The sequence below is a fragment of the Podarcis erhardii genome (genome assembly GCF_964252035.2).
Source record: "Podarcis erhardii genome assembly, chromosome: 7".
In the NCBI taxonomy this organism is placed as follows: Eukaryota; Metazoa; Chordata; class Lepidosauria; order Squamata; family Lacertidae; genus Podarcis; species Podarcis erhardii.
Window position 1 is genome coordinate 66,990,628 of NC_138511.1, and position 14,142 is coordinate 67,004,769.

The 14,142-nt window shown below is 43.2% G+C and overlaps 1 protein-coding gene and 1 long non-coding RNA gene across 5 annotated transcripts in view; one reads left to right on the forward strand and one right to left on the reverse strand.

Moving 5' to 3' along the window:
• RPS6KA1 (ribosomal protein S6 kinase A1) overlaps window positions 1-1,644 on the forward strand; it is an 84,130-nt gene extending 82,486 nt beyond the window's left edge. For all 4 annotated transcript variants that reach the window (XM_081868890.1, XM_081868891.1, XM_081868893.1 and 1 more), the window contains one exon: window positions 552-1,644. In XM_081868890.1, the coding sequence (XP_081725016.1) occupies window positions 552-674 (123 nt within the window). In that variant the 3' untranslated portion in view covers window positions 675-1,644. The remainder of the gene's footprint in view (window positions 1-551) is intronic.
• Window positions 1,483-13,806, reverse strand: LOC309346204. Its single transcript, XR_014158462.1, has 2 exons — window positions 9,730-13,806; window positions 1,483-5,139 (listed from the first exon to the last, which is right to left on the reverse strand). It is a non-coding gene; the product is annotated as an uncharacterized lncRNA (long non-coding RNA).
• Window positions 13,807-14,142: the final 336 nt, after the last annotated feature.

Below are 14,142 nucleotides of genomic sequence, written 5' to 3' on the forward strand. Positions count from 1 at the left end.
ACATAGCCAGTGGCCAAAACTGATGAAAGTTGTAGGTCCCAGTGACGTTGGGAGAGCCACAGGTCTGCTGTCCCTGCTTTGTAAGTTAAATCCCAGCACCTAGAACTGGGTGTGGAAACACACTGGGGTACAGTACAAGGGGAATACATTGTAATTGGCATAGCCAGTCTCTCCTGGCAGAAGCAGCCAGCCAAGCAGAGCAAGGAGTTGTGCATATGGGTGATAGGTTGCACCACTCCAAGGAGCTTGTTCACAAGAACAGGCACTGTGGACTACTCTCAGAAGCAACAACAGCAACCCCTTTGCGGGAGGCTGTTTCACACATTACATGGGCTTGTTTCAAATGTATGTTCAACATGGAGACTGCAGCTAATTCCAGCTGCCAAGGAAGCCTACCTGGTACAATGCATGTGTCTGCAAGCATATTGGGTGCATTCATACTTTACCAAAGTATCACTGGCTTGGCTTTGTTGCAGGCTCTTGGTGAGGTATTGGGAAGGGTTTCTCTGTGTGTGTCACTTAAGCAAACACCTGTGGCTCTTCTCTCCTAGGGCGCTATGGCTGCCACGTACTCCGCACTGAATAACTCAAAGCCAGGACCCCAGCTGAAACCCATCGAGTTTTCCTTCTTGGCTCAGAGGCGGGTCAAGAAGCTCCCGTCTACCACACTGTGACATGGGAATGTTGGGCTCTCTCTCTCATACACACACACACACACACACACACACACACAGCCAGTGCTGCTTCCTTACTCTGCACAAGCTGCTCTGGAAAGGAGCCGGAAAATATCACCCCAGCTAGAAGTCCACTTTGAAGCACTTCCTCAAATGCACATCAGGGCCAAGTGCCTTCGGGAAGACTAGCTCTTGCTATCCCTGTGGATTTCTTTTTTGTTGTTGTTTTAAGTGTACAGAGAGACTATTTGTAAAGGGATCTATATAGGTGAATGACAGAATTTGAACTTGCAGCAATCCGTGGCGTGATGCTAGCGACACAGGCAATCTCCTCCACTTGCAAAAAAAGGCGCCTTGGCCAAGTTGATGCCCCTGCAACGCAAACCTGGTACAGCTGGAACAGCATTCGCTCCTCCCCTCTCGCCAAGGTCACTCCAATGGGGTGGCTTGTTTGTTCTTAGGATCCCCTCTGTTTGTGCAGACTCTCTCTCTTTTACATAATCTATGAGTTATTGTGTGCATGAGCTTCTTGAACTTCATGCTTCCTATCCTCCAGGCCACGTGGCTGCTATCCAAGAAGATTTCAAACTTTCTTCTCTTCTTCTGTTCCCCCCCCCCTTCCCCATTTGGACATCACAATGTCATGGACACTCTCCCACTTGCAGGGTTCTGGGATTACTCCTTTTTCTATATCCTTGAATCCAGTTGACTCCTAGGCCTCTGCCAGATTATATCTAGCTTTTGAACGTGCAATGGGCTTGTAAGAAAACTTTTCCCACTGTGAAAATATCATTTTTTAGGTGGGGGGTTGTCTTTGGTTTTTAAAAATTCTCTATCAAATAGCACAATCCAGAGCCTCATGATGCAAAGTGCAAAAAATCAGCTTCTTTTTTATTATTTAACTGATTCTGTGGCTGGTAACTCAGGGTTTCTGTCCGAATTTTCAAATAAAGCATACCATGCAGTTGAAGTTTTTTTACTGGTTGACTTCATACTCCCCTGTCCATCCTTGTTGTGCTGTAGGGTTTCTTCTACATTGCACCTAATGTGAAGACGAACTAGTTTATTCCTTATTGGTAATATTATTGTAATCCCAGTTTATTGTTCCTGTGCATGGTTTGCATACTCTCAATCTCCAGTAATCATAATGTGTTAGAGAACGCCTGAGAGGGTAGTGTGTTCGTGTTGATGTTCCTACCTAGAATTTCTTGTAGAATGTTTCAAAGACCTCTTGCAGTTTAGTCTAAACTAAACATGGAGCAGGTTACCATGGGTGGCTATTCCATTCACTTTGATTAAAAGGGCTGCACAGAACAGGAGAGCTTGAACCGTCCCATACCTTGCCTCCCTGTGCTTGGTTGTGCTTTTTCCCGCCTGGTTCACTTCTCACATCAGTTCCACAATATAGGTGAAGACCCTCTCCCATGTTCCAAATACTCATGCCTCCAAAACCAATAGAAATGTGGAACCCCTATCCCCACATCTTTAAGAGGAAGAAGGTTCATACAGGAGAAGATAGTCTTTATTATCCTGGATGCAAACCTTTTAGAGCAGGAATGGGCAACCTCAGTCCCAGAGGCCAAAAACTGTCCTCCCTTTCCAGATCTCTAAACTCTTCCCCAAGCTTAGCCCCTCACTGGGCCTGCTCCTCACCCTCCTCAGTTGCTTTTGCCTGGCTGGAATGTGTCCTTGAATTCTGCCTGGACAGAGATGGAGAGAGAGAGAGTAGAAACCTTTGACTTCTGCATAGCTGGAATATAGCCACCTATACACCAGTAAAAATCTCATCTATTTTCCCCAGCCACCATTGCCTCTGGCCACACTGACAACTGTCATGTGGTCCCTGGGCTGGAAAAGGTTCCTTATCTTGAAGCTTTCAAGGAAAGAACCAGCACCTTGAACAAACTGCTTTTTGATCAAATAAGAATTGAATTCTTCCATTTGTTGCTTTCTCTTCACCTCTGGGGCTAATATATAACATGCTGCTGCGCCTTGCATCTTTTCTTGGCCTCGTAAATAACAGTATTAGGAGGACCCCATTCTTGTCCCTGATTAACTCCCCATATAACAGACTGGTGAGTTCATCTAAATAATAAAACAATGCAGTGTCTAGGAGCTTCCAGACTTGAGTTTGTGCTTTGAAGATGGCCTGTGCAGAACTTGATCTGAGATCACCCTACTAAATCAGCTTCATGTACTGGAGAGTGTTAACATCTTTCCCCCTGACCCTACCCCAAGTTTCCTGTATTTTTACCAGCTGTCAGAGCAGAAATTCAACAGATGGAGCTTTAACTGGGATGCAGCAAGGAAACAACACCTGCTCGAATTTTGCCTGTGTCAGTCATTTAAAAGCGTAGGAGCCCCTGCCAGCAACAACTGAGCAGCAGATGGGAGGACCTTTCATGTCAGTCCATGAGTTCAGTATCTCAACCTGCATTTGATAATTGTATAGATCCTTTAACCACATTACCAGTCTACCCTGGAACAACTGTGGATGGAGAAGCAGACTTCAGTGACATCAAACTCAAGCAGGGCTGGTATTAGGAAATGCATGAGGATTCTTTAATTAGTCAGAAGATTTTAAAAGATGTATAAAGATTTTTGGTAGGGGTAGAGAGGTTTTATTATTATTATTATTATTAGTTCTGAACACCCTGTAACAAAAAGAAACCTCTACTTACAGTTAACCCTGAGGTCCTAACTGAGGTCATATAATAAAAACGTCCTGTATGTATGCTGTTATATGCCACTGTGGCTGCTAACACTGCTTCAATATAGATGCTGAGTATTAGGCAGTGTACACACTATGCACATGACGTGCCCCAAATAATCCTGGGAACTGTAGCTCTCTGAGGGGTAAACTACAGTTCCCAGGATTCTTTGTATGAATCCTGCCTTCTTTTCTATTTGCCTTAGAAAAGAAGTCAAATAGAAGTGCAATTATTAATATATGATCTAGAGATGTAAATGTTGTGATAAATATTTGATATATTAATTACATGTATTTCTGTATTATATCTCTAGTGCTAGAATTCTGTATAATTAATTTTAAAAACAAAGTAGAAAATAAGCAGGGGTGTGTGGACAAGTATAATTAAGTTCCCCTCCGAGGGAATAGCTGGTTGGAATCTTGAACAGCAGAGCTCTTGTATACACTGCAACCTTTTACCACCAGTTCCACTCGTACAAAGTGCAGTGTCAGAATACTGTGCCTTGTTTTATACCCAGCCCCAAGCCCTAATTCCTCCTATTGTTATCTAGGCCAGTGCTAGCAGTCAGACTACTTTTTGTGTACAGTGGCTCTGAAGTAATAGCAGTTGCCAGTCCAGAGAAATTATTCCCATGTTCAGAATGGTTCCGGCCTAGATTTGACTAAATGGAGGTCAGGGTAAGGAGGAGAAAATGGCAAAAATCTCATTTTTGTGTGTGATTTATTTTCCCACAGCAGTATCAAAGAACTAACATAATTGGCACATCAGAGTTTCTAAAATATCAGATAACACCAATTCATTAGCATGCATGTCACCATTTAGGGGCTAGTTTATCCTCCTGTCTTACTGGTACACACACATTTACCCTCTGTATATATCATAGATAGCCAAAATTAGTTTGTCTTCCTCTTTTTGAGGGGTAGGGGTGCCAAGCCACATTTAACTCTTGCCAGTTGAAGATGCCACACAGTAGTAGGCTCCACAGCAAGGGTAGAGAGCCTACGGCCTCTCTGCCTGGTCCTCAGAACTCTTCCTTCACTTGCTCCACATCACACCCTTGCTTTTGCTTGGTTGAAATGTATTCTTGAATTCTAATGCCTCCTGCTTGTCTGGATGGAGCTTTAAGAGGAATGTGCAAGTGTGTGTAGAAACTAGCCTACTGGACAAAGGCAAAGTTTTACTTCATTGCTCTATCAGCTGTTGCTTCTGGCCCTGCCAGAATGTGACCCCTAGAAGGTAGTCCAGAAGGGAATGTGGCCCTCAGGCTACAAAGGCTTCCACACCACTGTTCTACAGCAAGAGGAGTTGTGCTGATGAACGTGGGGCTTTCAGACATGGATGGAAGATGCACCAGGCCAGGCACCCCAAGTTGGAATAGTAGAAGAAAAAGTAGAAGAGGCTATGCTGCTTGGATTACAGTGCTATTTCGAACATAGCATAATCCGCATAAATCCAGGTATTTGTCTGATCCACAACATTTGAGTAAACAGCACCAGAGGAAACTGTGCTGGTACCCATGATTTGTTTATTATACCTTGGGCTCTGAGTGCTTTCGGTGGAGGTGGGAGAAGCTATTTTAATAGTTCCTCAAAAGGAACTGCAAACCTGTGGCTCTGTTCTCTGGGTGAAGCTCTTGTGATTGGCCTGAGCAAACGCCAAACTTCCAGCCAGGAAAGTAGTTGGTCTGCAGTTCTAATCTCTAGTTGTCAGGTACGTTTTGACATCATCTAGGTCTGATCTGGCTGTCTGCATTCCTGCAAAGGTAGTGGTTGTGCATCAGCATGGTGCAAGAGAACAAAGTTCCAGATTGTGCCCTGACTCTGTGCAGGTCATTGGAAACAAAGCTAACCCAGAATAGGAATTTCCCCCATTATTTTACCATGTCCTTCTGTGTGGACTTCTGCAGTGTGTGGATAGATAGATAGATAGATAGATAGATAGATAGATAGATAGATATGAGAATATTCCATCTCCAAGTGCTTGAAGTGCAGGCGAGGGAATCATTCTCTACGTTTGGGGATGGCTCCCTTTGCTGAGGTTTTAGAAGGCTGGAAGGGGGCATGATTTGACCCCTTTTTCTATGTGAAGGACCTCCATGCCCCCTCTACCTGGATCTTTCTATCATGTGTTTCTTTAGCAGTATGCATCAGTACTCTTTGCTTATTCAAGCTGTCTCTTTAGATCAACCCATGTTCAGTGCTTGAATTAGAGGAGGGCTAAAAGGGGTTTGACCACCATACCTTTCAGGGTGTTCCCCTAAGTAACTGTTTTTAGAAAGCAATGCAAGGAGCAGGGCTTGGCTAACATTGGGCTGCAGCTTGTAGGTTTCACCTCCCTGCACACTTCTTATCCTTTGAGCATTGCAAACAAACATTTTTTAAAAACCTAAAGAAAATGGAGTCTGGTGCCCTCATTGCCACATATAAGCATATACTGGAAACAGTTTTATTTTAGTGGACAAAGCATTGCTTGTTTTAGTAGACCTTTAAGTGAACTGTTTTCCCAGGTACCTGCTATCTTCAGTTTGCTGTGTATTAAATCATTTGCTTACTTTAAATTGTTTAAAATAGCCTTGAGTTTTAAATTTTAATGCCACATTGGATAAAACTCTTGAAAGCTGGCAATCTCTGTACTGTGATTGCTTCTCAATCTTTCTATAAGGGAGAAATGATGATCTTTTGGTCTGACAAAACATAATTCACCTCACTGGGGATTACTTCTGAGTAAAATGGCTAGCTTTTTGTTGCAAATTATACCAAAACTCTTATGTAAATAGCACTCCATGTTATGCGAATATTTAGATTAGTCTTCCTTCTACCCAAAGCCCAGGACAATTAGATGAATGAAGGAGCTGCATGGTGTGATTAATTGATTCATAACTGATCAAAATTTGACTTGATTTATTTTTTTTAACTTGGAATTTGCCAATCTGATTGTCACTGGTGAAAAGAAATCACCTTCAACTGACTAACCAGGGATGTTTTACCAAAAAAATGTACCACTACCATCTCTCTAATTCCTTTAATGTGATGTAAGAGCGACACAAGCTGGACAATGTTTTTTTCCTAACTTGATGGACTTATGAGCATGGCTGGTGCAGGATGTTGTGGCCAGACTACTGATAGGACACACGGCTTTCAACATAGAATCATAGAATTGTAGAGTTGGAAGGGAGTGAAGCCATTGTTAAAATATCTCGCTGCACATTTATTACTAAGCCAAGTTCAAGGTCCTTATATGAATCTACAACTTTATACAATTTAGGTCCAGGGTGCATTATGGACCACCAAAACCTTTATATCCCAGCTTATTCACTGAGATAATCTGCAGGAGTGTTGTTAGTAGATTCCCCAGTTGGCAAGGCTCACATGACAGCAACAAGAAACTGAGCCATTAGTACAATCACCCCAATCCCATTGAACACTCTGCCAATAGAAATTCAGCAGGCACCTTCTGTTTTAACCTTCAGGCGTATGCTGAAAGCTTTTCTGTGCCACCAAGCTTATTAAGAAATTCAGAAAATATTTTTCTGTAATAGTTATATGATCTCCAATTTTACATGGTAATATTTACTGTACATACATGTGATTGTTGAAAACTGCTTTGATCTTTTAATTAAAAGTGGTGTACAAATATTTTTATAAATAAGGCAAGAGACAAAAGATGGGCTCTTGGGGTAGGAAAATTAAAGGCTATTCACTTGCTGGACTTACATAGCAGGGTAGTTAGGGAGACAAATGAGAAAAGTATTGCAAGCCAAGGGCAATATAAGCTAATACGGAATAAAAACTATCTTAGTTGCAAATAAAACATGGTGAGAAATTCGCCTGGTGCTTTAGATGTGCCAAGGGAAGTTCTCTGCATTATCCACACACAGCATATGGATTTATTCCAACAACACCCACAAATGTTGAAATAGGCTTTGGGGACAACATGAGTACCCTTGCCTAGGTGACTCTTGCCAGTTTGCCTTTGACTTCATTACATTGTGAATCAACTTATCTTAGGGTTTCAGTTGTTATAAGAGTATGGAATAAGAGGGATGCTGCAGTCCTGGATTTCCATTTCTTTCTCAGATCAGGACACCTGCTCCCTTTCTCTGCCCTATCAATCCAGTGGCTGGTCTGTCTCAATTATGTCAATTAGAGGTTCAGTGCTGCCTTACTGAATTGAGCTGGCTTTTCCTCCCTTGATAGAATTGGAATCCAAACTGCGGATGGGAATCACTCATGCTGCTTTTTTATTGTTTGCTGATTAGAAAATTAGTTTCCATGGACCCAGTGGAAAACAGTGTTGCTGAAACATAACGAACTGGTTTCCCCCGCTCCCAATATATTTGAAGTTTCACTGAGGTTTTCAAGACCCAGACACACTAGTATCTAATGCAACTATTAATTCATCTGTTGTAGTAATGCTGCTTGCCTCCTGCCCAGTCTTTTTCCAAGTTGGTGCTTAGATGGACAACAAGACAATGTTTTCAGTGAGTATTATCGTGTGTATTAAATTTTTTAATCTATTCACCTGTGAGCCTGCTGCCTTCCCATCCCACCCTATCTCATCAACCAACACAACATATTCCCTGGTATTCTAACTATTGAGCCTCACTGCTAGGCTATGAAACAACCATTGATTGTCATAAAGTCTACCAACAAAGTAAATGACAAATTGCAGAATGCAAATAATATGCGGACAGAATTTGAAAAAAAACTGGGGAAGGTTTAAGTGTGGACTTTAATGTTTACATTGGTGCTGAAGGGGCTAGTTGTGCAACCTCACAGAGGATTCTGTATTGGGGGGGGAGCGGGGAGAGCAGGAGCAAATAGCAGTAGAGTCCAGCATCCTATTCTCACAGTGGCTCACCAGGTGCCTTCTCTGGGAAGCCCAAAGCAGGATGTGAGTGCAACAGAACTCTCCATCTGTGATTCCCGGCAAATGGCATTCAGAGACAGGCTGCCTCTGCGTTAGAGACAGAACATAGCCAGCATTCATGGCTCACTGAGAAAGCAGCATTCATGGGGCTTTGGACTAAAAGGCAGTATATAAACAAGCCATGCCATACACCACTTCTAAAATTACCAATGTATCTTTTTAATTAGTAGTGTTGGGGGGATCTACATTGTTTTAGTGTGTTCACACTTCTTATTTTGAGGTCCTCCAAGTTTAGCATGGAAGAGGGTAGTCCTGCCAGAGTATCTCCTATTCCCAGTCTTAGAGGGAATGTGAAGTAAAAGGATAAAAGGTTTTTGTCCCTGCGATAAAACACACAGCCATCAGTTTGCTTCCTGTTCCGTGAAAGGCTGCCTCAATGCCACATTGAGCCAGCCCCTTTGAACACAGGACAGTGGCCCATCTAGTCCAGCATCCTGTTCTCACAGTAGCCAACCAGCATTCCATAATTTAACTGTGTGCTGTGTGAAGAAGTCCTTCCTTTTGTCTGTCCTGGATTTTGGTATAAAATCTTCTCTCTATCTCTCCCATCTTTCCACCTCTAACCCTCCAGTTTCAAGCTTCTCAATCGTCCCTCTTCCCTTGCTTTCAATACTTGGGTACATAACCGGTTTAGACTTCTTAAATGTTATTTATTTCTATTAAAACTGTTTATAGCTTGCCCTTCATCTGTCTGGATATCTGAGCTGTCTACTTTTCTGGCTTCCATTCTCCTGCTTCAACCAACACGGCAAGTGCTCTCTCAACACAGAATCCAGAGACTAGACAGCTACTACGCTTCTGACCTGATGGCTGACAATTTTCTGGTTTCAAATTAAAGAGAAAACGAAATTAGCAAATTAATTGTTTGCTGTATTTTTGCTAGGTGTTGTGTCAGCTGCCTCAAGCTTGGCAGCCAATTGAAAGCTGCACTGGAGCCATCCTGTATAGGAGGTGGAGCTCTGCATTGGGCCTTGCTATCCACAGAGTGTCAATCACATTAATTTTAAATTACTTCTGTACAGCCTGGTGTCAAAATGATTAAAGCATGAAGAGGAAAGCAGAGAGGAAGAGACACTTACCTTGCAATTACAACAAGGACACATCTCCTTCCCACCCGCCCTTTCATCAGTCTCCAAACTTGTCGAAACCTTAAAATGTTTGTCCTCTACATGCATACCCAAGATCTTGGAAAATTGAGAGTGATTTTTGTTAAAAAAAAAAAAAAGTAGCTACATTTATGAGGCATTAACTTCTAAGATACATTAAGTAATAGTGAATTATTAAATAATGGTACAGAATGCATGAGTAATTTTCCTTATAGCATGGATTATCATGGTCTATGTGGTGCCCTCCACATTCAAAGGAAATCCAACAATGCAAGGGTGAGTACAAAGAAAGTAGAGAATCTTTCTTACATCTTATGAGATCTTATCAGCCGATCATTTCTGGATTCATTTTGTCTAGTTAAAAAAGGAAGAAGAGGAAATTGTTAACATGTGAAGAGAAAGTTACTTAAATATGATTTGTTCTGTTTTCAGACACATGCCTTCCCCCTACCCTCAACCCCTTTCCCCAGATTTAAGGGTGCTTCAAGTATCTGAAAGAGAAACTCCATATTTCCATCCTATTTGTGCCTTTACTTGCTCTCAGCAGCTGTACTAAGTCACTGTCATGTCCATGTTTTGAGAGTCCAGGGTAAAAAGGTCTAGTAGCTAGACTAGAGATGTACCAGATTCATTTTCTATTGCTTTCAGAATTGCCATAACCATTTTAAGAGTATGGAGAGGGACTGCTTGAAAATGAGAAAAGGGTACAGAATTTAAAAATTGCATCTATTATACCATGCTAATAGCAAATTCATTCTCCCTGGATCCTTATGTAGCCAAAACAGCACCATCCATGTATAAAAGGGAGATATTCGCAGGCTTGGGAGAACTTCAAGGTTTGGAAAAATACAAAAAGAAAAAGAGAGAGACCAAACAAAAAACCCCAACTAGAACAAGGTGGGCTGAATATGCTCAGTGGGCACAGAATGCCAATTGACTTTCGGGGGTAGGAGAAAACCAGGGAGAATGGCATGGAGAAGCCTGGCAGAAGCAAGGAACACTGACCACAGGGAAAAATTTGTACTACTGTACTAAAGTCTGGTTTTAAGTAGAGAGGGGAGAGGTGATAACTTAGTACCAGAGCATGTGTTTTCTATGTGTAAAAGCTCTGTTTTAACCTCCAGCATCTTCAATTACATTTTCTCAACTCTGGAGGCTGAGAGAGATCCCTCCCTTAAGACCCTGGAGGGCTGCCTCTAGTCAGCGTAAACAATAAGGAGCCAGATGGACTGTTGGACTGACATGATACAAGGCAGATCCTTATTCTTGTGAGGCAATATTATGTCCAGACAAATTGGTACCACTTGTAGATATACTCTAGTAAGATTCAGAACATGCAAGCAATTGACAACCTCTGAAAACACTATACCTACGAATAATTTCTACAATTTTAACGTTTACTTAGCACCAAAAATGTGCTAGGCTCTATTAAACAGGAATCTGTTGAAGCAAATGTATGGAACCCTGCTGGCACTGGTGTTAGTTTAATGCCTCCCTTTGTCAGCATTGGCAGAAATGGAAGAGGGTTGATAATGACCCTATTTTAAGTAAAAACAAAACAAAACAATGTGTGTGGTGGGGAGTGTCTTGTACCATGTTTGTCCTTCAGTAACAGAAGTAAGAAGCCCTTGAAATTGCTTTTAATCAGTCTTTCTCAATGTGGAAGCCATGGACAGTTGCCAGGGAAGTCCAGGATTAAAAGTATAACCCTGCTTCCTTTCTTTTAGGGTTGAGGTTGGATGTATGGCCCTAAGTCTGGGTTGAGCTCATACTGTTAGCTGAATTGTCTGTCGTACATTTGAAGAGGTTTACATAGCAATAGCTGCGAAAATCTTTTCCAGCAAAAGCATGAGCCTATTGTGACATCTTAAAGGCTAACAAATTTATTATGGTTTAAACTTTAATAGATTACAGCCCACTTTATCAGATGCACAAATCTTGAGTTTTATACACGCACACATATTACACACAGAGAGAGACACACATACATAGACTGAAGTTTAGGGGAGGAGATTATAAACAGTGAAGTCAGAGGGAAATTGAATGCAAAAAGTACAGAGGTGGTGATAATTATGTAATTAACAGGGGCCATTCACCAAAGAAAAAATTGGTGATAACACAGACATTTTGCCATTGGTAAGCAGAGCTGCCCAAGGCATTTTGCTGCTTGAGGCAGAAAGCAAATACTGCTTCCCCTAGTCAAGGCATGTATTTTGGCACCTGAGGCAGAGAATCCCACGTGCCTCTTTCCCTTCCCAGGCAGTAAAAACAGAACAATCATAAATTTAAAAAAACTAACAATTTGCTACCCTTTCATAACACACAAAACCAGGTGCCTCTGTCTGCCTAATGGTAGGGCCAACCATGTTGGTGTCGATTAACACATGTAATGTGAAAAACAATTGTTATTACTCAATAAATCTGTTAGTCTAATGTGGCACAAGAGTCCTTGTCGTTGGTGTTTGCTTTTAGTACTAGGAGAGGTCCACTCTGACAAAATTAAGGAAGCTCTTGCTTTGACTGTTTGCCACCAAGTGTAGGATATGGCTGGCATCGTTTGCTAAGCGTAGCAGAGCTATTTGCTCTGCAAGCATTTCCTGTGGAATATTCTCTTTGCTTAGGCTAACAGTGGTCTAGGTGGTATGGGAACTGATGGATGGTCCATCTACAACAATTTCTTTTTATTTCTATTTTAAATACCATAATTGTGCTCTGCTACAAATGAATAATGGAGTGTCCGGAGAAGGTGCAGACAAGCTTTTCCCACCCCAGCCACACATAGTTTTTTATTGATAAATTAACCAGTGGTTCCTACTCTTATCTCTCTTGCTTTCACAACAGCACCACCCTCTCCCACCCCAAAAATCCTCTCTTCCCAAAGCTCGCACACCCTTGCTTCCTCCTTCCCTACTTACACCCTTGATCCTATGACCAGATAAGCCCCTATTGTGACTACGGAATGTGCACATAATAGTATTAACATGAATCTGAACTTGAGATAACCCTGCCTGCAATCTAGGAGTTCGTCTGTGTGCTTGGCCTGTTTCACATGCAAATAAAAGTAGCCAAACAAACAAAAAGAAAGAAAGAAGGCAGTTTAATTGGAGTAATGCACACGCATATACATATTTTCTCCCCTTTGCTAAGGGAAATTTGCAAGAACTGGCGCCAGGGGGCAGCACAGGGAGAGTTTTTGTTCTCTTCCCTGCAGTTGGGCCGTTTTTCCTCCTGATTGTGCTAAATGCTTATGTACCAATGTTTCCATTTACAAACCCTGCCTCCCCTCCCCCATCCTCCAGCTCTGCTCTGCCATTAACCCTCTGCGATGCTGCTGTAGCAGCAGCTTGCTATGGAGCCTGTTCCCCACCTCCCAGCTGACATGCAGTTTGGTGATGGGATAAATTGAAGGTCTCAGAAAGGAGACTGGGAAAGAGGAGTGTGTGGGGGTTGGGGGGGGGGAGGCACTCTAGTAGCAAAAAAATAAAATAAAGGGAGATAAAGCGGGGGGGGGGACACACCGAACCGGGTTTGCCCCTTATTCTAGCCCTTTCTAAATCTGTAGGAGTATGGAGAGGTGGGGATAACTGCTGCTGTGCGCTTTACAGATTTGGGGGGGGGTTAATTAACTCTCCATTTGGGATAGTGGCGCAAGCTACAGCAGACTCTGAAACACACACACACACACACACACACACACCCATGGAAAAGTTAGATGTTCCTTGTTTGGAAGTAAGCAAAAGCTGACCTGCCTTAGATTTTAGTGGACTGGGCGCCCCCTCGCCTTCAGAGAAGCCGCTCCACTATCTCACGATTCGGGGTTCACCCCTCCCTCACTCGCCCCCGTGTTTTTGAGTTGTGAGAATTACACGCGCCCATGGGGTGGTTGTTGTTTTTAAATTATTATTATTTGAAGGAGTGGGCTTTCTTCCGTGGACAACAAAGGTTCCTAGTTTCGCCCCACCCCAATTTCTGGGTTTGGGGTTCCGCTTGGGAGCAGTGCTTCTGCGCCCCTTGACTTTAAAAAAAAAGAGTTATTGGGGTCATTCTGCCCTTCCCCCCCCCCGCTGTGTTCTGTAAACGGGTGACATTTTCCCCCGTTATGAAGGGGGTGTCTTTTGTGTTCCTGTTTGGACGACAGATACCAAACGCCTCTGCTCTCTTTTTAGGTCAAGTGTACATATGTACCCCCTTTAAAATGTGCGGTTTTTGTGGTCTTTTTTTTTGTTGTTCAGACAGTGAGCGCTGTATGTATGTTCCCTGTGACGATTACTTTTCAGTTCTGTACTCTTGCGCTGCCCTCTGGGCTCAGGCTCGCTTTTTACCTGACTGACTGACTACCCGCCCATTCCCCTCACAGTGTAGGACGTGCTCCCCGCCCCCCTCCTGGCCGCCCCACCCGCTCCTAAGCGGGAGTTTCCAGGAAGCGCTGAGCAGAGCCGCAGTATCGCTCAGCCGCTCTCTCTCGCTAAAACCCCTCCGCCGAGACTGTGGCAACCACGTCAAGTAGTCCCCCCCCCCCCCCGGTCTCACTGCCGCGAGCCCTCGCTTTCTCATCCCCTTGCGAGGGTTAGGACGAGCGAAAAACAAGCCCAGCGCGTTCTGGGATTTGAAGGACGCTTCGGCCGGCGTGAAAAACAAAGTTGTGCGTGTAAATATGCTGTGTGTGAGGCGGGGGGGAACGAGTCCCGGCCGCGGCGGCGGCATACAGTCGACAAACGACGG